We start from the raw sequence: 28,000 nt of genomic DNA, 5'->3' as shown, positions 1-28,000 counted from the left end.
GTTAAATCACCGAAAACCGAATTATTGAGACAAGAATTTTTTTTAAGCGTTATTGCGACATCTAGTGGCATCTAGTGGCACTGGAAAACACCACTGATCAGAAGGCTCTTGTAATGAAATCAATCCCAGTATAATATTGTATTCCAGTATAGTATTGTCCCTTGAGGACTTCTTCTTCTTTCGGCTGCTCCCATTAGGGGTCGCCACAGCGGATCATCCGTCTCCATACCACCCTGTCCTCTACATCTGCCTCTTTCACACCAACTACCTGCATGTCTTCCCTCACCACATCCATGAACCTCCTCCTTGGCCTTCCTCTTTTCCTCCTACCTGGTGGCTCCATCCTCAGCATTCTTCTACCAATATAATTCATGTCCCTCCTTTGCACATGTCCAAACCATCTCAATCTCACCTCCCTCACCTTGTCACCAAAACATCCTACATGCGCTGTCCCTCTAATAAACTCATGTCTAATCTTGTCCATCCTCGTCACTCCCAACGAAAACCTCAACATCTTCAGCTCTGCTACCTCCAGCTCCATCTCCTGTCTTTTACTCAATGCCACTGTCTCTAATCCATACAACATCGCAGGTCTCACCACAGCCCTATAAACTTTCCCTTTCATTCTTGCAGTGATAGATCTTCTATCACAAATCACTCCTGCCACTTTTCTCCACCCACTCCACCCTGCCTGCACTCTTTTCTTTACTTCTCTAACACACTCTCCATTACTTTGCACTGTTGACCCCAGGTACCTGAACTCCTCCACCTTTTCCACCTCTTCTCCCTGCAACTGCATCACTCCACTCCCCTCCCTCTCATTCACACACATGTACTCTGTCTTACTCCTACTGACTCTCATTCCCCTTCTCTCCAACGCATATCTCCACCTCTCCAGGCTCTTCTCAACCTGCTCCCTACTCTCACCACAAATCACAATATCATCCGCAAACATCATAGTCCAGGAGACTCCTGTCTGACCTCGTCCGTCAACCTGTCCATCACCACTGCAAACAGGAAAGGGCTCAGGGCCGATCCTTGATGCAGTCCAACCTTCACCCTGAACCAGTCTGTCGTACCTACTGCACACTTCACTGCCGTCACACTGTCCTCATACATGTCCTGCACCACCCTCACATACTTCTCTGACACACCTGACTTCCTCATACAATACCACAACTCCTCTCTTGGCACTCTGTCGACGCTTTCTCTAAATCCACAAATACACAATGCAATTCCTTCTGTCCTTCTCTATACTTCTCCATCAACATCCTCAAAGCAAATAAGGCATCTGTGGTGCTCTTCCTCGGCATGAAACCATACTGTTGCTCACAGATGGTCACCTCTTCTCTCAGCCTGGCTTCCACTACTCTTTCCCATAACTTCATGGTGTGACTGATCAACTTAATTCCCCTGTAGTTACTGCAAGACTGCACATCTCCTTTATGCTTAAAGATCGGTACCAGCACACTTCTTCTCCATTCCTCAGGCATCTTCTCACCTTCCAAAATCCTGTTAAACAATCTGGTCAAAACCCACTGCCATCTCTCCTAAACATCTCCACGCTTCTACCGGTATGTCATCTGGTCCAACCGACTTTCCACTCTTCATCCTCTTAATCGCTGCTCTCACTTCCTCCTTACTAATCCTATCTACATCCTGCTTCACCAACTCCACATCATCCAACCTTCTCTCTCTGATTTTCCTCATTCATCAGCTGCTCAAAATACTCCCTCCACCTTCTCAACACACTCTCCTCACTAGTCAACACATTTCCTCTCCATCCTTTACTGCTCTAACTTGTCCCAGCTCGGTCCCTCTGCCTGGCCAATCGGTATAAATCCTTTTCTCCTTCCTTAGTGTCCAACCTCTCATACAGCTCCTCATATGCCTTTTCCTTGGCTTTCGCCACATCCTCTTTACCTGCTGCCGCATCTCCTTGTACTCCTGCCTACTTTTCTCATCACTCTGTCTATCCCACTTCTGTTTTGCCAACCTCTTTCCCTAATGCTCTCCTGCACTTCCTCATTCCACCACCACGTCTCCTTGTCTTGCTTTCTATTTCCAGATGTCACACCAAGTACTTTTCTAGCTGCCTCCCTCATCACTCCTGCAGTAGTTGCCCAATCATCCAGCACCTCTTCACCACCACCAAGCCACTGTCTGACCTCTTCCCTGAACCTCACACTACAGTCTTCCTCCTTCAGTTTCTCCTCTTCTTCTTCACCTCCAAAACCATTCTACAGACCACCATCCGATGCTGTCTAGCTACACTGTCCCCTGCCAACACCTTACAGTCTCCAATCTCCTTCAGGTTGCATCTCCTGCATAACACATAGTCCACCTGTGTGCACCTTCCTCCACTCTTATACGTCACCCTATGATCCTCCTTCTTCTTAAAATAAGTGTTCACCACTGCCATTTCCATCCTTTTAGCAAAATCTACCACCATTTGCCCTTCCACATTCCTCTCCTTAAAACCATACCTACCCATCACCTCCTCATCACCTCTGTTCCCTTCACCTACATGCCCATTAAAGTCTGCCCCAATCACCAATCGTTCTTTCCTAGGTACACCATCTACCACTTCATCTAATTCACTCCAGAATCTTTCCTTCTCCTCCATCTCACAGCCAACTTGTGGAGCATAGGCACTGATGACATTTATCATCATCCCTTCAACTTCCACCTTCACGATCATCACCCTATCAGAAACTCTCTTCACCTCCACTACACTCTTACTGTACTCTTCCTTCAGAATCACCCCTACACCATTTCTCTTCCATCCACACCATGATAAAACAGTTTAAACCCACCTCCAATGTTCCTGGCCTTACTCCCTTTCCACTTGGTCTCCTGAACACACAGCATATCTACCTTTCTCCTCTCCATCATATCAGCTACCTCTCTCCCTTTACCTGTCATAGTACCAACATTTAACGTACCAACCCGAACCTCCAGTCTCCTACACTGCTCCTTTCTCTGCCGTCTCTGTAGACGTCTTCCTCCTCTCCTTCTCCTCCTTCGGCCAACAGTAGCCCAATTTCCACCGGTACCCTGTCGGCTAACGATACCTGTGGCGGTCGTTGTTAACCCGGGCCTCGACCGATCCGGTATGAAATTCTTATTTGTGACCCGCATATTTGATTTGGCACGTTTTTACGCTGGATGCCCTTCCTAACGCAACCCTCCCCATTTATCCGGGCTTGGGGCCGGCACTAAGAGTGCACTGGCTTGTGCATCCATAATGGCTGGGTTAGTATTGTCCCTTGAGGACAATGTAATAAAATGTTTGTTGTACTCACTTTTGAGAGATACTGTGTGTTTACACACACACACACACACACACACACACACACAGGACAACACTATAGAAATGAAATTTGGATATATTTTAGAGAAATCAATGTGCAGTTTGTATACAGTACCGATTTGCTGTCTTCTGAAAATCACCCACAGCCATTGTCTAAATAGCTTGCAAAAAAAAAAAAAAAAAGTGACGCACAGCACAAGGACGTAGAACCAGTCTGCAAAAACCTCTGTATGACCCTGAACACTACTGTAACTCTGTTACCAATCTTTTCTCCTCGGCCTCTTTGTGGAGAGGCGCCATGTTGAACATCCAGTGGTCAGTATGAGAGAATTGGACCCCAAGCACCAAATTGTAACTGCTTTAATACAAGATACAGAAAATTGTGTTGTCCTGTCAAGCAGACTAAAAAGAAAGGACATGTGGCTTTGCACTGTTACACAAAGTACAGCTGTTATCACTTAGGGTGTACTCACTGTTGTTGCCAGATATTTAGATAACGGCTGCATGTTATTTTTAGTGGACAGTAAAAACAATGTTATACAAGCTGCACAATGACTACTTTAATATGAGGGGTGTACTCACTTTTGATACTATTCGTATATGCAGTATATAAATCTATCCAACATCTCCATCACTCACTATTGCAATCAAGCCATCACTCACGCTCTCCATCCCTAAACTACAGCAATTTAGTCTCCTCTTTCTAGCTAAAAACAGGACATGATCAGAAATTAAATACAATTTCTGAAATTGTAGGCTAGAAGAGAAAAAACACATTTAAGAACCCTGAGGGACACTTGGATTTCTGGTCAGTGAGGTCCAAGCTGGAGAACAAGGTAAAACCAAATATTCTGGTTTTAGTCATTCTGCCTGCGAGACACACGTGATATCAGGATGTCGTACGACCGCTTTATATTAAAACATCTTTATTTGAACTTCAGGGTAAAAACGTATATTTCAAGTTCCAATAAGAGTCACTGTGTGCCGGTGGTCCTCTGCGTGACCTTCTGGAGCGTGCGTACAGCAGAGCACACCTCACGCTGAGTAATCGTGCCACGCCCGTTCAACTTGGCGAGGCGTGCGGCCTCAGTCCCGACGTCTGGACACAACGCTGTTCGCAACCATCCTGGTACCATGACAGTGTCGGTCACAGCCAGGCTCACCTGCAGCAGACAGGAACAAAGAGGGGGTGGGGGGGATATAACATGCAATTTAAGATTTGCCCCCCAAGAAAGTGTCAAACTGGCTCCATTGAGACACCGTTCTTGAAGAAAAGCTAGAGCGAGAAGGGCTAAAGATCAGATGGTGGAGACTCGTTCCACAGCAGAAGCTTTACCATAAACAGCCTCAGTCTTTTAAACAGCTCATTTCTAAATTATGCAGCATCAAGGCTCAATTCACATTAATATTTCATAGAAGAGTTACTTGTGCAAATACTAATTAAATACAGTAATCTGATGAGGCATATAGTGGAGCATTTCATTACTTAAATAAAATTGTTTAAGAGGTGTGTGTGTGTGCTGGTTAAGAACAAACCTGTTCCCCAAAAAAGGTACAACCCTCAAGAACCACTTTTAATACAGACTTGGCTGATCAGCTTATGGAACAGCTAAAGTAGAACCGTCTAGACGTTATATTTGTAGTACTTTTGAATCAAACAGCCGCACAAAAAGCTTTACCATAAACCGTCTTTCAATCGCTCACTTCAAGTTTGTTCATCAGTTCGGGGTTACGCAGCATCAAGTCTCACTTCATACAGTAATCTAGTACTTTAAATACCCGATTCTCTTATTACAGCAGTTGTAAATGGTCAATTCTTCAAATCAGCCAAAACAAAAAAATTATTTCAGGTCTGAATTTTCCCTGTGCTGTAACCTGACCATTAACAAGCACTGAAACTGGAGACTCCTTCAATTTTACCTTCTTAAATTCTTTTTTACAGACCCCAACCCCCCCCAACCCATTTATGATCAAATGTTAAGTGCTCCATAAATAAGTAACACCTTAAACACCTTCTGACCAACCAGATGGCAAAGCAAAAGACTGGTGAGGAAAAGATCATTTCAAGCTGCTCAAATGCGAGAACATGCACTAGTTTGTTTCATAGACAAACCAGAATATCAAATTAACAGTCAAAATATTAAATCATTCATTAATACACAACTGCACAAAAGCCAATGTGCTACACAAATTACACACAATGAAACATGCTTTTTTATAAATATTTCCGAATGCATTTTTTAAAGAACACAGTAATGAAAATGTAAATAAAAATCCAGGTTTTAATCAACACACCTTCTTCAGTTTGTAAATATAGTTGGAATAAGCCACGACTGGTTTCCGGGCTTTTCTGTTCACACTCTTCTGCTTCAGCTTCTTCAGGTCTGCTGCACTCTGCTGGGTTTTCATTATAAAAGCTGCAACACAAAACTTTCACCAACACACCAATGAACCAGAAAGTCTAATGAAGCAGAAACAGGGCTCCTGTTTGTCTTTTCAAGCCCTTACACAGGTGCTTCATATCCTCATTAGAAGCCCTGAACTGATTGCTGGGGGAGGAGCTTCCTGATTGGGGGAGGAGCTTCCTGATTAACTCTTCAAATGAACCCATTTAATTCTATAAACGTGTTTTGTTTTAGTTTGTAATAATAGTTCTGTTTTTTTTTTTTGTGAAATGCAACTTATTACATGTTAAAATTTGTTTGGCTTTTTTATTGTAGCAGTATGATGTAATTAGTCACATGACCAAAACCGTGCCAATGAACTGACTTCAAGCATCCAAACCCCAATGTTTTTATGGACTGTTATTGAGTTATATTTAGGAAACAAGCACCAACAAATGTTTTCTTCTGTATAATGGTGGAAAACATTACAAAAAGGATGGTTACAGTCCAAACACCAAGGAATGTTTTATTAAACTCATGTATGATGGTGCAAAAGATCAGAAATGATGGCCACCAGGTTCTGGAAAAAGTTTGAATCCAAATCCAGTAAGCTCAACATTTCTTTCTTAAATTTGCACATATTGACCTCTAAATACGGCTTATGCAATGGGTTCAAGTTTAGTTTTGATGAGTTAAGTTAGGTTTCGCCCAAACACACATCATGTGGTGTCAATAACATTTGGACCGCAGTATTTAGAGTTTAGACCACCATTATGTCTGTTGGAGCCGGCTCTGGCTTGCAGAAATACAAGCTTCTAGATAGATAAATCTGGCAGCCACGTGGTTTCTTAAGACAAACACAAATTTTACACTCCTGTTCAATCACTGTGCCCAACAGGAAGTCGGCCATATTGTATATTGGGAACTGTTTTTTTCTTTCCGTGAGCACCACTTCTATCTGAAACGGAGCACCTCCCATTTCTCAGCACATTCAACTCAACACAACAGAGCAAAAACAAAACACAACAGAGCAAAGCAAAACAAATAAATACGGCAAAATAAGAAAAACAACACAACACAGCAAAATAATACAAAACAAAACAAAAACTCAACACATCAAAAACAAAACATAATGCAGCACAAAAACCAAAACAGAACACAACAAAAAACAACACAATATGCAACAAAACAAAACACAACAGAGCAAAGCAAAACACAAAATAAAAACCCAACAACAACAATAACAACAAAGAAAAGGCAACACAAAACAAAAAACACAATAATATGCAACACAACACAGCGAAACAAAACACAAACAACAAAACAATAAATAACACAACACAACAAGTACACATAAAACACAACACAACACAACACAACCTATCAGAGTAAAAGGAGTGTGCATTTGGGAAAATTGAAGGTTCATGTTTTCATCAAAACTGCAATTCTCATCACAGGCAGCAGAGGGCAATAAACATTACATATTATATCTGAACAGATTAACAGATGATCTCAGGTTGTTTTTTTTTAACGGCTTTAAGTTTCGCATTAAAAAATTCGTCTTTGTCTGTGTGCTTTCTAACAGCAGAGTGAACTACGGAATGAATGAATGAATGAATGTCACACAGTCTGAATAATGTCATGTAATGTCATATGATATAGTATAACATTTTTTTTCATATATTTTTTCTTAATATTCTTCATGTCATAGCTTTTCTCTGCAGCGCACCCAAGTGGAAGCTTAGGTCAGAGTTTCTATCCAATCACATTTGAGACGTCACATCACGTGTTGCCGGGGTCAAAGGTATCTTCCGTAAGCCAATCAGGATCGATGGGCTTGTTTAGCCATGTTGATTGACGTTGTCACTTTAACCAATCAAAATTTAAACTGGAGTCACCGAGGCCCTCTAGCAGGCGTCCAATCATGTCGGCATTTTTCACGTCTTTTGATTGGCTGGTCAGAAAGCGCACTAGTCAGCGCTTGCATCCTGCATCTGTAGCAAACTGCACAAGCTTAAATATATTCGTGTGGATGTTTTTTTTATTCTATAATGGTTGAAGAATTTGATTTGGTTGCAGGTACACTGATAAAGACGTTTCGAATCCTTTGAAAAAGAAGTAATACATGAAAAAAAAAATGCACGGAAACCAGAAGGTCATTTGATGAGGTGAATATCGACGCTTGTGCTGGAGATGATGTGCAGCTGCGGCTACAGTGAAAGGAGACGTGTTTATTTGAGTTGATTATGTTTCCTGCTTTGGTAATGACGTTCCTTTTCACTGTATAAACTTCCTGTGTGATGCAGCGCTCTGTTCTACTGCGTTTCTCTATAAGTCTAAATGTCTATATGACACAGGTGGGACGCCACTGAAGACCCAGGTGTGAAATGCACACTGACTCTGAGCGACGGAGAAGGACAGGAAGCTGTTTGAGAGGGTGAGAACACATAATGAACCTTCCTGCAAAGAAAAAAATAAATAAACACAATTCCTTTTTTTTGTGAAATCAAAATAGAGTCCACAAGGTTTATTGAGAGATTACTGTCCAATAACAGGGTGTAAACAGGAAACAGTATTGAGAAGCGAACGTCTCCCTCGTGACGGCGGTTTTTACCCATTTTACGAATGAACACTCGCCACTGAAGATGAGAACATTAACGATCTATGCTACCGGGTTTTCTATTCAAGCGTTCGTCTTTTTTTTTTCCCCCTAATTTCAATCCTGCTGATCTAAATTGAACCAAAACAAATAGTCACACGTTAGTATTAATGTCGTATGTTCCAGAGTCTACTGTAACCCCCCCCCCTAGTTTTTTTCCATCCCAGGTTCCACACATCCAACAGAGACAACCATGAGTTCCACTGTTAAGCTGCAGTACCTGGAATATATAAATATTTACTGCATATATCACAAATACGATATAGAAAAAAAGACTCCTAAGATAGGATGTTATACCCAGTTACACGTTTGGTTATTACTGTACACCGCATCAAGAGACAGAAGCTTGTTCAGCTCATAAACATCTCGTCTAGTTTTTTTTTTTTTACCTTTTATTTAAAGTGCACTGTTAAGGAAACCGAGTCGTTCTATGACGTTGCGTAGAGTGTTTGTTTGTTATCGTTGGTGTGTTTGTTTATTTTGTTGTCTGAGTTAAGGCTATAGACTCTCGGCGGTGTAAGGTGTATCAGCGGGAGGTTGTTCATTTTATGGGGTGTCTCCGTTTATCAAAAAACTCCTGATATATGTTGTACGATGCTGGTGTTTATGTCGGTAATGTTAAAGAAGCTCGAACCTTCTTCTAATGATCTCACAATATCAAAAAGCTTTTATTAAAGTCAGCTGACCAGGTCTCTTTTAAAGGGGCGGTTTGTAACATTTCTAGACACGCAATTGTCAAGTCGTATTGTTTCGGAAATATGAACTGCGTGTAATTCTCCGTGTTGCCATTTCTTCATTTATTGGGTTTTATTTCTGGCCCTGAAACAAGCATCACCCACAGTTAGAGCTTCACCAACATTTAGAGCTCCAACCACAGCTAAAGCTCCACCCACAGCTACAGCTTCACCAACATTTAGAGCTCCACCCACAGCTAAAGCTCCACCCACAGCTACAGCTTGACTAACATTTAGAGCTCCACCCACAGCTAGAGCTCCACCCACAGCAACAGCTTCACCAACATTTAGAGCTCCACCCACAGCTAGAGCTTCACCAACATTTAGAGCTTCACCCACAGCTAGAGCTTTAACAACATTTAGTGCTCCACCCACAGCTAGAGCTCCACCCACAGCTACAGCTTCACTAAAATTTTGAGCTTCACCCACAGCTAGAGCTCCACCCACAGCTACAGCTTCACCAACATTTAGAGCTCCACCCACAGCTAGAACTCCACCCACAGTTAGCGCTCCACCCACAGCTACAGCTTCACCAACATTTAGAGCTCCACCCACAGCTAGAGCTTTACCAAAATTTAGAGCTCCACCCACAGCTAGAGCTTTATTAACAGTTAGAGCTCCACCTACAGCTAGAACTCCACCCACACCTAGCGCTCCACCCACAGCTAGAGCTTCATCAACAGTTAGAGCTCCACCCACAGCTAGAACTTCACCTACAGATAGAGCTTTACCCACAGTTAGAGCGCCACCTACAGTTAGAGCTCCACCTACAGTTAGAGCTCCACCTACAGTTAGAGCACCACCTACAGTTAGAGCTCCACCTACAGTTAGAGCTGCACAGCTAGAAATGTAATTTTCAGTTTTGCAATCAATTCGATCTGTCTACATTTCTCAGAATCAGACTTTGGATGTTTTTTTTACAGCCTTGAAATGAGCTCCGCCCACAAACAGAGCTCAATACTTGTGCCCTGAAAAACAACTTGGACAGATTATTATATATGGGAAATTATTTTAATGCTTTCGTGTCCTTCTAAAGATTACAAATCGCCCATTTAAAGAAATTAAACTAGGGGTGGACAAATTAACAGCCCAAGTTTTTTGTATGTAAGTGCTTTTGTAAATTCGTAGTCGGTTGAGACATCAATCACTGATATTTTGGCTTTCTAGCACAGATTTCCCACTTATTAATTCTATTTAAATCGAACATAACTACTAGCAGTTCCTGCCTCATGACAATCCCGTGCTGTGTCCTGGTCATCATAATGCATTTGCTTAACCGGACATTTGGATTTCTTCAGGATTGCAAACAGGCAGTGATAAAGAACGACTGATGAAACCAAACCCAAATCATTACAGTAAAAAAAATAAAACAAATAAAACTCTTATAAAATTCTATTGCTATGACTTTCACACACATACACAACCTCTCCAGCACTGCCAGACAAAATGATGTAGACTTGCAACCATTTTGATGACCTCTTCTGCTCACGTTCCTCCAAAAACCATGATATGCGACATCATAGAGAATAAAGACTACAGGATTCTCTGTGGACATCTGAAAACGCACTCATTTTTTTTCTACATCTTTGCTTTGTATTACAGCTCTAAACTAGTAAACTGTGAAAAACAGTCTAGTCTAGATAATTAGTTTTCTGTCCAGACCAAATCATTTCCAAACTATCATTCATTTATGATTTGTCCACCCCTGCAATATCCCTCTTTTTCCCTGCTTCCATAAGCAAAATCTTTAGTGGCTTAAATATTGGCACCCCATCCAAAGAAAATCCTTTGTCATGATGCACTGATGATTAATTCATTGATTAATGTATTGCATTAAGCATCCTTCTTGCTTCTAACGTCCCCTTCGAACATTCATATAAGTGTTTATCCCTAGAAGGAAATTGAAAAACTAGTTTTTTTCCTGTGTTGGTCTTAAAATATTGCAATAAAATAATATTTACAGTGTTTATCTAACACTAAACCTGAGAATATACAAATGGCATCTGGCTTTTACATATGAGAAGATACTGCATATGTTTGCAGCAATTTTGCTTAAAAAAAAAAAAAATTATTATTATTATTATTCGTTTTTGTTTGGCTGTGATTGTGTGTAGTGAATAGCTATGGCCAGCAGATGGTGGTATAGTTCTGTAAAATGGATTTGGTATGTGTCATGCCCTACAGTGCTTTTAAAAGCTTTGAGAAATGTTACAAGTTGCATTTTATTAGCTAACTGGTCGTCCTAGACAAGCGTCTGAGAGCATCTTTCTCTCGTCTGAATCTCGTCTGACTCTCGTCCTTCTCCACATTTGCATTTTATCAGCTAACTGGTTGTGCTAGACATGAGTTTGAGAGCGTCTGACTCTTGTTCGACTCTCGTCTGACTGTCGCCCAACTCTCGTCTGACTCTCGGCCGACTCTCACCGACACTCATACGACTCTTGCCCGACTGTCATCTAAATACACATTTGCATTTTTATTAGCTAACAGGTCATCCTAGACAAGCGTCTGAGAACGTCCGACTCTCGTCTGACTTCTAATTGACTCTCGTCCGACTCCATATTTGCATTTTATCAGCTAACTGGTCGTCCAGAACAAGAGTCTGAGAGCGCCTGACTCTTGTCTGACTCTCGTCTGACTCTCGTCTGACTCTCCCCCGACTCTTGTCTGACTCTCTTCCGAGTCCACTGAATCAGTTTAGATATAAAAGTAACAGAAAGTTGTGATGCGCATTGTAACGATATTCTTACCTCTTTATAAACTCAGATTTCATACACAAACATTTGACATTCTTAATCAAATATAAGAATTATTATATGCACAATAATAGAATTAGAATTATTATTTACATCTTATACTTAACAAGATATATTTTATATATATATATATTCGTTTCAATCGTATTTCTCTGATAACAAAAAATACAATAAAGTAAATACAATACGTAAATAATATTACAAACTCTATTAAATATGGAAGATAAAATAAAAAAAAGAAAAGAAAAAGTTTAAGACATGTCTAGGCCTACCCTTATTGTTCATGAAAAGCATACATCAGTGTTTGCTCTTGCTCTACCCCTCCAGCTCTCCAGGCGGCGCTATATGTGAGAAACAGGCTCGGTTTAAAGTGCGGTCTCTTTCAGGTCGTTGAGGTTAGGCATGCGTGAGCGTGACGAGCGGACGAAGCCGTGCCCGTTCTGGCCGGCTTTGGATGCCAGCTGCTCTGGGTACGGGTTTCCCTCCCCTCGTCCCAGAGCTGACGAGTGCCATGTGGATTCCAGCTGACCAGCGTGAGGATAGGCGCCCTGGCGAGACATGGGCGGATTTGGTCCTCCAGATCCTCCTGCTCCAACGTGACCCCGAGACTCCACAAAGCTTCCTCCTTTAGACGTGGGGTTGCCGTGAGAGAAACGCATGTCTGGTGTAGAGGGTTTGCTGGAGGACGAGGCAGGGAGATGAAGAAGCTTGCGAAGAGACCTGAGAGGCTGGTGAGATAAACCAGCAAGGCAGAATCAGTAAATAAAAAAATGTGATAAATGGAGATAGCTGTGTGTAGATGAACAGATGGATGGATGGATTGATGGATGGATGGATGGATGGATGGATGGATGGATAAATGGATCGATAGTTGGATAGATGTATAAATTGTTAACTGAATGTATGGATGGATAAATAAATTAGATAATGGATAATGTAGATGGATGAATGGATGACTAGCTGGATAAATAAATAGATAGATTGAAGGATGACTAACTGGAAGGACAGATAGATGGATGAATGGATGGCTGGATAGATAGATAGATAGATAGATAGATAGATAGATAGATAGATAGATGATAGATAGATAGATAGATAGATAGATAGATAGATAGATAGAGATAGATAGATAGATAGATAGATAGATGATAGATAGATAGATAGATAGATAGATAGATAGATAGATAGATAGATAGATAGATAGATAGATGAATAGATAGATAGATAGATAGATAGATAGATAGATAGATAGATAGATAGATAGATAGATAGATAGACATTTTCTGTCCTAATTTAGAGTAGAAGTCCAGCCTAAACCTTATAGTATAGAATCTAATATTGGATGTGGGCAGTGTCTGTTTGTAGGTTACGCTGTTATGTTTAGCGCCAGACTTTATTGAAATCGGTGCTTTGCCACAAACCTAATCTCGTTAGGAATGATGACAAAACTCTAGACGATGGAAAGTAAAAACACTGCTAATCCAATCTACAGAAATCTGGGAGGATCAGATCTTATCTCTCTCTCTCAGTGAAGTACCTGAGAGTGAGGTTCAGCGAGCCTCTCGGCCGGCCACTCGTCTCTGTCTCTCTCCTGCTCCTGATCGCGATCTCTACTCCTCTCCCGGTCTCGGCTGCGTGTCCGGTGTCTGCTGCTGCCCTGCTGCCCAAAACCCCGGGACGATTTCTGCACCACCACCTGATCTGGTCCCTCGTTCAGGACCTGGCAGATGACAAACAACAGTCAGAATCGACTAATATATCCAACAAATGAGCAAAGCCAAGCTTGCTGAGATGCCACCAGGAGAGAGGACAGGCTAGTTGAAATACAACAAATCAGAAAACGAATAAGCAAATCCAAAAACAAATGAACAAATTTTACATCGTCTTTGAGTTGCTGTCCTCACTCCTGAGGAACTCTTTTCCCCCATTAAGCTCTTAGTTGAGGCAAATGAAGAAATGCAAATCAAACAGGGGCAGAAATTCAACCTCTCTTTAATATACGCTGTTCCTGCTGATCATCATCATCACCATCATCATCATCATCATCATCATCATCATCATCATCATCACCACCATCATGTGTGCCCAGGAAAACCCCAGATCTTTGAGGTCTGACCATCCTTTCTTAAATACAATACTTTCTATAAAGGCTATATGTGTATAATTAATACTATAATCACTTATAATACTTATAATGAATCATTTTTGATCAAAATTCTGTTAGGAATGTGGTTAAAGCGTTGAACTTTAAATCGGAAGGACACGAGTTCGAATCCCAGCACCACCAAGCTGCACTGCTGGGCCCTTGAGCAAGAACCTTAACCCTGAATTTATAGTTGTAAGTCTCTCTGGATAATGAATTCCAAATGCCATAAATATATCGTATATATCATGTTATAATGTGGTAGCAATCTATTAAAACTTATCACTGTTTTATACTTTATTCTGCATGATGAATTTCCATCTTGCACCGCTGGTGAATTTCCGATTGGTCAGTCGCTGAGTCATTTTCTATACCAGCAGCGCTGACACTAGTTACAGGTTCACACTAATGCACTCGGCCTGATGGCATCTTATGGTTTCCATGGTAACAGCCTATTTACATTGACTTGAATAGGTTACATAATCGGAGCCGAGTAACAAAAAGACGCCAAATCGTCGATATTTGAGAGGACAAGAAATAAAAATAAAACATAATAAATACTTTGACTATATGTTGTGTTTTACAGAAATTTGCATTATATTAATAGTAATCTTTTTTTATATATAGTATTATGTTCATTAAATTTTCGAATAAAATAATTACACAGGGCGGATTCTATCTTGTAAAACATTCTATTTTACAACATACTGAGCCATTTGTAAATGCGATGTAGTTTTGTGATTGTAAGGTAATTTAATAATATAAATATCGCTGATTTAAAATATATTTGTTCATTTCCTCAGACATAAGAAGTCATATTATCTTATAGAGTAATGCATTCTGTTAAGAATGTGGTTGAGGCATTGGACTCTAGATCGGAAGGTCACAGGTTCAAATCCCTATAATTGTAACTGAAATGTTTTTCATATGTCATTTTAACAACACACATTTAATGGTCGCAATATATACAGCCTTCACAGAACGACATTTCTTGTATATGCACTAAATCAGAACATCTATGTGAACATTCCGAATATAACTAAACAAATTTCTACCGAAAGATGGAGACCTCATGGATCAAGTGAGTCGCAAAAAACCAGATCATGTCAACGTTTGCCGATAAATATGGATTAATAATATTAATAGCATGCAATGCAATGTGAATGGCACAGGGTTAGTGGTTAGGTGTGTTATCATTCGGTATATTAGGTTATGTGTATCATTCGATATATTAATGGGCGTTTGTACCATGGGTGTGGCCACTAGAGGGAGTACTCTCTCTGAGGAGTTATGTTTGATAAAGCTAGGCTTTGAGCTAGACAGAGGAAAAAGAGATTTCTTGATCACAGGACCTCTGGCTTCTCCGGCATCGACCTGGAATATAAAGAGGCACAAGACTGACAAGACTGACATTAAGACACAAAAAAACAGCATATACATACACACACACACACACACACACACACACACACACGTATGGGTGTGGACACGCAAGAATAGACAGAAATGCCACCAAACACATAAAATGCACAACTCAATCTACAATCCTCAACAGATGCAACAGTGCAGGGTACCAACACTGACCGCTGGAGGTTTCTTCTTCTTTTTCTTTATTGCTCTGAAAAAGCCTTGCTTCTCCTTCTCTTTGGCTGGTTCTGGAGGACCCAAATCCAGTGCCTCGGGGCCCGTCCTGCGGAAAAACACACACCACGTAGACGAATCTGAGAACGTGATTTTATATATTGCAAGACCTAAAAAAAATTATTGGATCAAAGAAATTTATACATCACATATCACATAGATCTGAGTAAGAAATAAAACACTAGGGGGCATGCTGTTATAGAAAACTAATCATAAGTTTAGAGCCGATGTAATAGAAAACAAATACATGCTTTCAGACCAGTTAGATTGGAGAATTCAAGAGAGCTGGGGTAGAAACTAAAAATAACCTGCTGATATTTATAAATGTCAACTCTGTCATTAGCTACAAAAAGTACACAACCCGGGGGCGAGCTCAGCAACCTTTTAAAGTCGACACAGTTTAAAGGTGTAATGTTAGTCACAATCTCTGAACTCTATAAAAACATAATATATTCAGACTGGCTGCGACCAGAGCGACCAACTTGGACATTGAACGCTTTATTTTATATCTGCAAAAACAAACATGCTAACTTGTGCTAAAGAAGTGCTGTGTGCTAAAGCTCACCAGGGGTCATAGGTGGGCTGGCGTTTGGTGTGGCTGCTGCTCTCCATGTTCACCCCTGAGCTCTGGCCGCTGCCCTCATGGAAAGTGTTATCCGGTCTAGGGGATGGCACTAAGACCGAATCCCAGGAAATAACCAATTTTAGAATGAAGGGTTAAAAAAATTTGTGAAGATATGTGTGTGTGTGTGTGTGTGTGTGTGTGTGTGTGTGTGTGTGTGTGTGTGTGTGTGTGTGTGAGTTTGTGTGTGTGAGATATTGCGTGTACTCACACTGACCTCTGTAGAAGCTGCCAACCCGACGTGGCATTGAGTCACTGTAGACCATGCGGTTCTCCTTGGATGGGCCTCCATCCTCTGGATGCTGCTCGTGATACATGGCTGCCTGCAACACATCACAAGATCGGATTGCTTCTGATTAAGGCACTGAGAATACTGAGTTGAATGTTTACATATACTCTGGATTCGCAAAGCAGGTCGTCTGAAAGAAATGAAATGCATCAGAAATTCGAAAACACATTAGAAGCAATTAGCTTAATTAGTAGAAGCCAGCATGCAAGCAAGTGAGATTCGCATGCGTCAGGAACGTCAGAGAGAGGAGTGTGTGTAGTTTGACTGACCCTGATGTCATCAGGGGGATCATCACGGCTGCCAGAGCTGCCTACGTGCCTTGGTAGCGTGCGGTGCTGCAGCTGTGGTGAGAGCATCTGGAGGCTGCTGGCACGAGCCGGAGCGCTCTGCCCCAGTACCAGGCCTAAGTCAGCTCCGTGTGGTCGACTCCGCTCCCGGCGGACGTACATAGAGTGCCTGTGTGGGCGCTGTTGTGATGAGAAAGGGCTGGTGTAGCCCAGGCCATAGGGGAAGTCACGAGCTCCTCCCCCAGGATCGAGGGTTTCTGTGGCTTTGGTCTCGTCCTGCTGCTGGCCCTTGTGGCGCGTTGATGAGCGCCGGAGCGACGAGTCCACCATGCCGACCTGCCGCTCAGACTTGGCACGCCCCCCAGGGCTGTGACGCAAGGCAGGGCTCCCGGGTGCCGCCAGGTTCAGATTGGCATTCAGGTCCAGGCAGCTGGAAGGGAAGTATCGCGAGGGTATGGGTCCATCATCTTGAAGAAGTCGTGGATCGCTTAAATTACTGATTGACTTGGCGTCAGTCAGTGCACCATGACTCTTGGACAGACTCATAAACGATGACGAACTTTTGGTGTTTGAGTTCAGAGGCATTGGTTCGCCATGGCGTATGTGCTTCTCCCGTTCTCCTTGCAATGTATTATTCTTGCCCTCCACGAATGAATGGCGGTTGTGGGAGCGCGAAGCATTGGATTTGAGGTATTTGGCGCCGGGGCCATCAGACACTTTGGGCAAGTCAAAGTCCAGGTCGGATGCTTTGCCTCGCGCTTTCTTGGGGCTGAGCGAGGCCAGGTCTTTGCCACAAGACGCAGAGCGGTTCAGGGGCTGGGGGGAGTGAAAAGATTTGGCGTGCAGTGTGGGGCTCAGGCTGCTGGATGTTGAAACGGCACCATTCAGGAACGATTCAGCACTCTGGGGGTGCAGCTCGGCCTGGTTATGACGCGGTAGGCTAGAACAGTCCCGGCTGTTGGAACGATGGTGTCCTGAGCTCTTACTGCCATGACTCCTTACACAGAGAAGAGGTAGAGCACATAAGCAACGACTCAAGTAAACTTCAGAAATCTTGCATAATTATAATCATCATTAAAAAACATCAAAAGTGTCCAGATCCAATAACATTTTACTATGACTTTACCATAAGCATACCAGTGTGTATGGAAAGAGAGGTACACTCTGTATCATACATACATATATATACACCACACATGTAAAAAAAAAAAAAAAACATCCAAGGAAGAATTTTGTTTCTTCAGATGATCTATATGGATAGCAGCAACTGTTCTGTTAAACATAACATGTTGTTGACACGGCACTTCCTGCTTCTGACCTGCTGAGAACGGTGTTGTCAAGATGGGGTTTTCTCTTAGACGACCGGATGGGCGTAGGGGTCGGGGGGCCGGGTCGATCTGTCTGCCGCTGGCTCTGGAATACATGGTGGTTCAGACTCTGCTCCGTGAGGAAACGCTCGTTCGGGTTCAAAAGCAGGAGATTCTGAAAGGGCAGTTACACAGTAACAAGTAAGTGAGAGAGTGAAAAAATCATTGATCATCATCAGAGATAAATGCAGCTGGATAGTCTTACCAGGGCAGAACCAACACTGAGGATATTTGCTTCGGAGGTGCTGTACTATTTTTATTGTATACTCCCACAGCTGTTAAGCAACGGTTTAAAAGCATATTGTTTTAAGCTTGCCTGGATTGTAATGATATGTAATTATGACCATGACTGTTGGCTTTTGCATATACAGATGGTCTCCGAGTTATGATGGTTCGACACTTGTTTTTTTTCAATCGTATGTTGAGGATAGCAATACGACAAAATTGTACAAATATTTAAAGCTGTGCACAGGCAAAAGTAGCAGGCAAAAGTAGCAGCATATGCTCCTCCACTCACAAACAAGCACTCGTCCGTGTGCCTGCTGCCACATACATGTATACTGTATAGTTTACACAGTACTGTACTGTAAATTGCTCCATTTTGTTAAATTATGTATACTACTATATATGCTACCCCACACTAATACGTTTTTGTTTGAAAACAAATATTTTTCTCTCCATTTTGGCCACACTAAGATGCCGTTTATCAGTCAACGAAAATGTAGCTTTTTTTTACGCGCTCTCCAAAGTGGATCAAACGAAATTGACACATTTTCAGTCATCGCCACGGTGTTTCAAAGAGCCGCAAAGAAAACAAACACCAGGCAAAAAGGGTTTTTACTGTGTTTTTACTCATGCGCAGTACTGGGACGTAAGCGTTTTCAGCGTGGATGAACAATTTTTGGTAAACGATTGAGAGTGTCGATGCTGAGTGTTTTTAGATGAAAACTCTATTTTGACATTTATCTAAATTAGTGTAGACGTAGCCTAAGACTCTTGGGTAGACTTGGCCATGTCTGGATTTACGAGATTTTCAAGTTACGATGAGGCCAGCAGAACACATCTCCATCGTAAGTCAGGGACGATTTGTAAACGTCACTGCTTAAATCTAATTGGTTGAATATTGGACAGTATTTACACTGACATGCCACAGAAATGAATCTGAATACTAAACAAAACGTGCCATTATTTAACACAAAAATATTGAAAGGATGTATTGTATTAGGAGAGAATTCATTAGGAAGGTGTGTTCAGTGGCAGGGCACAAGCTGTAACTCTATCACAGCACTGTGCATTGTAGCATGACAAACTGCATTTTCTTTTCATTGCATCAAGAGAAAATGAGGAAATTGTGGTTCGTAGCACTAATAATGTCATTTACAGGTAGTACCTTGATTCACAGGGGCCACCCAACATTAGTCATTTTAGACAAAAAAAATGTGATTCAGGATGTGCTGGTACTGGAAAATAACAAACAATTTTGGGGTGGAAACGAACCTCTGGTTTGCATCCCAAATAACCCTGTCATGAAATTAAATTGAAAACAGAAAAGCTTCTGGCTCATTTGGTAGCTGCTTGTATCCAATCATAATGTAAGTAATTTACATGAAGTAACTTGATTCACAGATGCCCCATGACATTAGTTAGAAAGCTATTAATATAAAGTGATAAAGCGGTTCAGGATTTAAAAAATACATTTTGCGGTGGAAACGAACCTCAGCTTTGCATCACACAACCCTGTCATTGAATGAAAGTGAAAACAGAAAAGCTTCTTGTCTCACTGGGAAGCTCCTTTAAAAGGTTCTGCTGTTGCAGCAAACTGCCATTTGGCCCACTGTAGGAATCTTTAACGCTTCAGTTAAAAACAGACACACACACACACACACACACACACACACACACACACACACACACACAAACACACACAGCCTTCTCTGGATTAGCTCCCAAGTTTATCATCATATATATCTGCATTGTACATTTTAGCACTGGGTTTAAGGCGATATATTCCCGAAACTGTTCCTGAAGTGATCGCGATCGTCAGGGTGTTGCTGTGACGCTCTGATTGGTATGCCTGTTGGAGTTCAAGGTTATGTCATAATATTCAACAGCAGCTCATTCGAATGCACGCCGAGCCAAGACGCTGGCACGCGAATACAATTAGCATAGGATCAGCATATTAATACCATCTCGTCCTCGGCTAAAAAAGAGATGTTAACATGAATCACCCTAATTATCATAAATGTGGAAGAGCTTCACTAGGTGCTCAATGTAATGCATCTCATCTGAACGAGCCTAAAGCTCTGCCATGTCCCATCTCTCTCTCTTTCGCTGTTTGTCTCATTCGCACTCTGTTTCTAAGCAGAGTTTTGCAATGGGAATGGATGCAGCCCAAAAAAATATTGTTACCTTAACAGTCACTTCCTAAAGCAGCTAGAAAGTGAGAAAGCGTTTAGAAGTGTCTAGAAAGTGTTCCCTTTCCCCGAATGTATTTATTCACCCTCAAAGATGTATTTGCTAACATAGCTAACAAAGTAATAGAAGTAATAGAATCATATCTTTGATTGTAGATTCTGGAATTACTCATAAGTTCCAGCTTTTTAGTACAAAATACACCCTTGCAATTGTGGAACATAGAGATTAGAGTTTGGACCAAAAAAAGTATTCATTTTGTCCAAGATGGCTGCCCTTTTTGCTACAATTCGTAGTTTAGTCCTGCTCATTTCATTGCTTGTTAGTTATTTGCCTTGTAGCTCCAGTTTAAATCTTAAGAAGGAAATTGTAGACACTATCAAACTACTGAAAGACTGGATGCATGTTGCGTAAATGTGATTTTTTTTTTCTTCATGTAACTTGCCCTGGTTTCCTGGAAGTTTCTTGTCGGTCCTTTATGACTGTAAATTTATCACACAGACTTTAGCATTTCCCTCCCTCTCTGCTGTACTCTCTTTGAAAACGTGTAAACATTGAAACGCTCTGCAAACCGCTTTGCTCTCGCTGGGTGTGGCCTGTGTGGTCATCATGTTCTAGTAAAAGAGGCATGACCTGTACCTTTGTAATTTCTAGTGAAGAAAGCCTGGCCTATGTGGTCATCAGTACCAGTGAAGGGGGTGTGGCCTGTAGTACTGTTAGTCCCAGTGATGGAGGTGTGGCCTGTGTGACTGTTAGTCCCAGTGAAGGAGGTTTGGCCTCTGTGACTGTTAGTCCCAGTAAAGGGGGTGTGGCCTGTGTGACTGTCAGTCCCAGTGAAGGGTGGTGTGGCCTGTGTGACTGTTAGTCCCAGTGAAGGAGGTGTGGCCTGTGTGACTGTTAGTTCCAGTGAAGGAGGTGTGGCCTGTGTGACTGTTAGTCCCAGTGAAGGAGGTGTGGCCTGTGTGGCTATTAGTCATTTTAAAAGAGGTGTGGTCTGTGTGGCTGTTAGTCCCAGTGAAGTAGGTGTGGCCTGTGTCCTTGTCAATCCAACTAAAGAAAGTGTGACTTCTGTGGTCATCAGTCCCAGTGAAGGAAGTTTGGCCAGTGTGGCTGTTAGTCATTATGAAGGAGGTGTGGCCTGTGAGTCTGTCAGTCTTGGGTAAGAAGATGTGGCCTGTAAAACCTGCCACTCCCATTGAAGGAAATGTCTTTCAGTCTTAGTAAAGAATATAAGAATATAAATAAGGAGGCGTGTCATGTGTGTCTGTCAGTCTTAGATACAGGGGTGTGGCTTGTGTTCATGTTGGTGGTGTAAAGGAGGTATAATATGTGCGCCTTTCACTCAGTAAAGAAGGTACTGTCAATATCAGTCTTAAAGGCGTGGCCTGTGTGTAGTGTAGCTGTGAGTGTAAGTCGATGCATAATCCGTGGCTTCCAATTTCTCAAGCTCTAAGTTGTACAGTAAAGAATTGCCTGTTTTGTATATACAGATGTGCGTTATAGCACCCCAAATAATTTGAGAACCTTACCAGGACAATCAGTAGAAGAAGGCCTAAGAAGGTCATCTGTAACAGGCATACATTTGCTCAAACAATGTTCAGAGTTGTTCACGTTATCCAACATTTATGTTCGCATTTCAATTACCTTTTGTTGTTTATAAAAAGGTTGAACATTTTTCCAGAAGTTCAGCGAACATGAATAAAAATTCGAATCTGAATTTGTTTGGTCCGTCCCTGCACCACAGAGCGAATTCTGTGTAATAAATAACAAAATGAGCTAGGCCTAAGATGCTTAGACGAGATGCCAAGGTGCTGCACAAGCAAGTAGTGAGTCATCAGCGGGAGGAAACAGGCACGACTGCCCACATGGCTTGACAGCAAACACACTGCTCATGCACACACAGGCACAAGCAAGCCCACGTTCAGACCAGGATCGTTTTCCATGTAAAGCAGCGAGACCCTCTTGCTTCCTTCTCTTCCTTCATGCTTTTATACTAACCCAGGCAAACATTGGCAATCAGAACCAATGCTCCATTACGCAAGGAGCCGATTCGACTTGGGCTCTTTGCCCAACAATGCTAGTGAAGGAGGTGTGACTTTACATGTCTCTATGCATACACACATGGTTTGATGCTCTGGTGGCTCTTACCTTCATTAGGTCCAGCATGGGGCCGATGATAATGCCAAGGTATCTTCTCTCCAGAGTCTGTGGGTGGCTCACTGTCGGGAACTACATATGGGAGAAGAAGATGGGATTACACACAAACACACAGATATATGTATATATCCTGTACAATAAGCACTAAAGAGGGCTGTGGTGCCTTGTGGTTAAAGGTATGTTTCATTGTTAAAGCCAAAAAAAATACAAAGGACACATCGATGCTAATCAATAAACTAGCAATGTTCTTTGAAAGGAAAAGAACTGTGTGCAAATAAATAGAAGGCAAGTATAAAATTTGTCTGTTTCTATCTATTAAACCTCCATTTCTACTATTTACTAAGACATTAATCAAGACGTTTATATAAATTATGGCCTACAATTTTTACATAATTTCTTCATGTTTCTTCATACAGGAAGTGATGAAAAGAAATTTTGACGTTTACTTGATTTACTGAACCTTTCCAAATGAATTGCAAAATTCTTTGTTTACTGTGACAAATTTCTATTTCATGAATAAAAACGTATACATATAAAATATACACATTTACAACTGAATACATCGGTGCCCTGCTACCAGAGGCTTCCTGGTTCTAACCTGAACTACTGTTTATGAGACCTTCTGTTGCACGTTCACCCCTACACAGGTTTCCTCCGGGTCCTCCGGTTTCCTCCAGTGTCAATTTGTTCGAGTGATTTTCTTGCTAATGATTGTCCTATCAACATATTTGTGTCACAATCTGACCAGACAAATTTCTAATGCAAATCCGGAAAATATTGTTGTTTATACTGTTTATATTGTATCTATAAAGTTCAGGTTTAAATTAGCATTCATACAATGACAAAGCTAATTTCCTCGGGGTGTAAGTTCGAACTGGACCATATGTGATTGTGAGGACAAATTGCCAATTTTTCTACACACCTTCTTCCTCCTTTATTACTAGTAGAACAGCTGAAGAGCAGAAAGCTGGTGGGTTATGATATAACAGGAGTGATTATGATTCATAGTTTGTGTGAGAGAGGGAAGGAAAGAGAGAGAGAGAGAGCGTGAAAGAGAGAAGAAGAAGAAAGTCAGGCACAGCGGCCTGCTCTTGGGTTTTGTTAGCAGGTATGAGCCAGCATCTCACACATTCACACGCACACACAAACGCTGCAATACACAAACACATACATGCTCAACAACTATGCATGAGTCACCTTAATCCAATCAGTCACAAAACCAAAAACCCAGGCAGAGAGAGAGAGAGAGAGAGAGAGAGAGAGAGAGAGAGAGAGAGAGAGAGAATGTGTTTGGAGAGATGAGTGAGAAGATCAAGGACAGGGAGCGAGAACGAGAACAAGAATAGCGAGCATTGGAGATAGACAGGAGCCCACCCGTAGGCCGTGGAAGCGGGGATTGTTGTAGAAAAGCTTCATCTGCTCTGGAGGCAGGGGTCCCAGAACCTTCTGTATAGTGAAGAGCTGATCTATCTCGCTCTCGCCTGGAAACAAGGGCTGTCCGTCACTCAGCTCACCCAGAATGCACCCCACCGACCACATATCCACTGCCTTCCCGTACGGAGCTCTGGGACAGAAACACACAGACTTTCCAGAGTAAATCAGGGTTAGAACACTCAAATGTGTATAGCTTTCTGCAATGTTATATCTCTTCATATGGAACTAAGAGGCTCAAACATTGTTACAGCAAGATAACGTTCCTGTTAACTCCATTACAGTTACCTCATTTGGAAGACCATATCCAGCGCGACTCATAATTTATCTCCTTTAAATAACTGAGCAGTTAAGGCTTAAGGGCCTTGCTCAAGGGCCCAGCAGTGGCAGCTCAGAGGTGGGGGGATTTGAACTCCTAACCTTCTGATCCACCATCTTAACCACTGAGCTACCCTTGCCCCATGAACTCAACATGTGTGTAACGGTTGTTGGAGAAGAACGTAATATGAGCAAGTATATGTCAATATCAGCGAATGATGTCTGGGGCTGTCATGCTAAACTAGCTTGCTAACTTGTCATTCAGGTCAGATATATAAGTCCAGACTCTCCAAACTCAGGAACTGCTCATCACATTAAATGTGCTGATTTTAAGAAGACTTGGCATCAGGCGAAGATATCGGTTTGTGCAGCGCAGTCAGGAAACCTTCTGTGGAAAAGTTATAAACCCGAACTTGAAATTTTCTACAGGTGCCATAAAATTAGCAATTACACTCAATCTTAGAAATACTGAGCTGTGGGCTTTAGTATAAAAATGTCAGTTTCTCTCTTTTTTATATAAAAGCTGAGTCCTCACAACGTCAAAACTACAGATGGGATAAAAATCAAGTACAAATACGTCATTACTGTACTTAAGTCGAATTTTTTGGTATAAATATTTTTTTTTTTGTTTTTTGTTTTTTTTACACAAATATCTGTACTTTCTACTTCTTACATTTTCAAACCAGACTCGTTACTTCGGTTATTGTGAATGAGGCAGAGGGAGTCAGTGATGTAAACATGACTGAGAACAGAGACATTCCTGATCACATGATCATCATCATCTTTTCTCTGCTCATGTTCTATATGGTGGATGTTCAGCCAGGAAACATTCATTAGGTAACAACATTAGAAGTTCTTTTGTATTAATATATTAATATGATGTAAGGTTCAGTTACAAGCGTGACACTAAAACAGTGTACTTTACTTGAGGGAAAAAGTGTAGTCAGAACCTCAACTTTTACCAGAGTCTTTTAAAACACGAGTATCTGCACTTCTACTTGAGTGAAGGATGTGTGTACTATTGCCACCTCTCAAACCACAACCATGACGGTGTGCACGGTGTTTATGTTTAATGTCTATATATAACACTTAGTGTCTGGTGATTGGTTAAACTCATGAACTCCCAAAGTACCAAGAGATTTCAGTCTAAAACTGTGCTGGCAGAAGGTTATATCCTGGACATGTTCTACAGATCGAGGGCATGCGACATGCACAAACCTAAAATAAGTTGTTGCTTATCGGCAGCAGGAGGAATCTTTTCCCCTCCTAAACATTGTTTGCAAATTTATTTTTGCACGTTTTCTAAAAAAAAAAACAGAAAACACGTATACACACACACACACACACACACACACACACACACACACACACACACACACACACACAAATCACAGTTATGAATCATGCAGCGTGAAAATCTCTTCAAGGATCATGATATGTATATTTGCCATATGGCTCACCCTCAGTAAATGTGCATTATTTTTACCCTTGAATTCTCCTCTTAACTGTGTGTGTGCGTGTGTGTGTGTGTGTGTGTGTGTGTGGGCATATGCATATTCACACTTTACTGTAAATAGCCACACTGCTCACTGTGGTGGTTAACAGTGGTAACAAATCAATAAAACCGATAAGCCCAGAGAAGTAGAGAGAGAGAAAGAGAGAGGGAGAAAAAGAAAAAGAGAGACAACTAAAAAAACTTTCAAAGACTGAAATAATACAGTTAAGGCTTCTTGTCTTGATTTTGTCCTCCATTCGTCCTCATTGCACTCTAAATGTAGGAACATTCTGGAGCTCGTATGTGAAGAGTTGCAAAAGCGTTTCAAAGCTAATGAAAATATATACTTTATATGGCCAAATGTTTGTGGACACCTGATCATAAGATTAGTATGTGCTTGTTTTTAAACATCCCAGGTTTTACTGGATTTTTGGGGACAATTTGTGCTTGTTCAGCCACAAGGCTGGTGTTAGTAAAGTCAGGTACTGATGTACAGTAGGTGAGGTGAGGAGGCCTGGGGTGCAGTCAGTGTGAAAAATTTACCCCAAAGCAATTCGATGACAGAAGGCAAACTGAGACTGAAGGATGGACGAACATACTGACATACTGACTGATAGATAGATAGATAGATAGATAGATAGATAGATAGATAGATAGATAGATAGATAGATAGATAGATAGATAGATAGATAGATAGATAGAGCTGGCTTTGTGACATTGTCATGTTGGAACAGGTTTGGGTGTCATACATTAGGTACAGGAAAAATTTCATGCTAACATCCAAAAGACGTCCTGTTTAATTGTGTGCTTCTGACTTGGGGAGCTGGTCAGGGTTCTGAGCCTTGCTAGGCAGCTTGGTGGGGATAAAAGAAGAACTCACAACCTTCTGATGAGTCTGAGCTACCAATTATCAGTCTGAGTTAATTAGTACTTTAGTAAGGAGGTATGTGGTACCTGCGCTATACACAGAGCTAAACTGGTGGCTATAAGCTTTGTAAAGGTCATTTTGAGTGCACTCTGAATGACAAAGGGAGACCTGTTTCACACACACACACACACACACACACACACACACACACACAAAGCGAGAAAGGGAGGAAACTGACCCCAGCAGTAGTTCAGGTGAGCGGTACCACCTGGTGGCCACATACTCGGTGTAATTGGCGTCCGTCCCTTCCGAGAGGTCACGTGCGAACCCTGAGAGACATGGACAAAAAGACAGGAAGAGAAAGAAAGAAAGGAATCGATTGCTTATTAACTCGCTCCTTCATCCTTGGAGTTGTGTTTGTTTTTCCTACAAAGTAAAGGACATCGCATATGAAGGACAGTCTGTTAGCATATCACTGTGTACGTTTCCATTTCATTTCCAACTAGAAACAATGCCACATGTCTGCAGTCAGCAGTGTGTGTATGTGTGTGTGTGTGTGTGTGTGTGTGTGTGTGTGTGTGTGTGTATGCAGTCTGCTCCCGCATGCTGCAGTTGAAAACAAAATGGCTGGAGCTTAAACAGACCATGACTGGCGTCCTGCCCTCAATATGGCGTGTGAGACAGAGGACCTGCTGTATCTCGCCAAAAGCACACACACACATATACACACACACTCCCACACATAGACACACACATGCGCAGAGGCGAAAAGAGCAGTGTGTTAATAAGGTGTGAAATTAGCCCCGATGCTGAATTCTCAGAAAAAGGATCGTGAACATCAGATCCTCTTAGTTTGAAGAAGCTGTAACACTTGTTGACTTCTTCGCTTTGTGTTCCAGTTTGAGCCAATGATTACCGAACTCAAGCTAGTTAGCTTTATAGCTAACTTAACTCGCTTTTTAACTAACAACTCGCTTTTTAACTAACTCAACAATCACCTGAAGGCTAATGCTAAGTGTAGGCATCTTATGACGTGTTTTCCTTCTCCGCTAATCATATATAAAAAGGCCCCAGAATTTTGACAATAGCTAGCTTGATAAAGCTACTTCCTGTCCCAGGAATGC

General features: G+C 41.7%; 1 protein-coding gene across 13 annotated transcripts in view; it reads right to left on the bottom strand.

Annotated features, from left to right (window-relative positions):
- Positions 1-8,185: 8,185 nt before the first annotated feature.
- Positions 8,186-28,000, bottom strand: part of LOC124399018 (cyclin-dependent kinase-like 5) — an 88,236-nt gene continuing 68,421 nt past the window's right edge. For 8 of the 13 annotated variants that reach the window (XM_046869643.1, XM_046869652.1, XM_046869647.1 and 5 more), the window contains 11 exons: positions 27,115-27,205; positions 24,139-24,328; positions 22,756-22,836; positions 18,147-18,310; positions 16,811-17,825; positions 16,464-16,575; positions 16,196-16,304; positions 15,574-15,679; positions 15,238-15,363; positions 13,384-13,566; positions 8,186-12,574 (listed from right to left, as the gene is read on the bottom strand). In XM_046869643.1, coding sequence (XP_046725599.1) covers positions 12,212-12,574; positions 13,384-13,566; positions 15,238-15,363; positions 15,574-15,679; positions 16,196-16,304; positions 16,464-16,575; positions 16,811-17,825; positions 18,147-18,310; positions 22,756-22,836; positions 24,139-24,328; positions 27,115-27,205 — 2,540 coding nt within the window. In that variant the 3' untranslated portion in view covers positions 8,186-12,211. The remainder of the gene's footprint in view (positions 12,575-13,383; positions 13,567-15,237; positions 15,364-15,573; positions 15,680-16,195; positions 16,305-16,463; positions 16,576-16,810; positions 17,826-18,146; positions 18,311-22,755; positions 22,837-24,138; positions 24,329-27,114; positions 27,206-28,000) is intronic. The other 5 variants (XM_046869645.1, XM_046869646.1, XM_046869656.1 and 2 more) reach the window with 5 other exon arrangements.

Source organism: Silurus meridionalis, chromosome 16, assembly GCF_014805685.1.
Source record: "Silurus meridionalis isolate SWU-2019-XX chromosome 16, ASM1480568v1, whole genome shotgun sequence".
NCBI lineage: Eukaryota > Metazoa > Chordata > Actinopteri > Siluriformes > Siluridae > Silurus > Silurus meridionalis.
The sequence above is the reverse complement of the archived record's forward strand: the minus strand, read 5'-3'. Positions and strand labels throughout refer to the sequence as shown.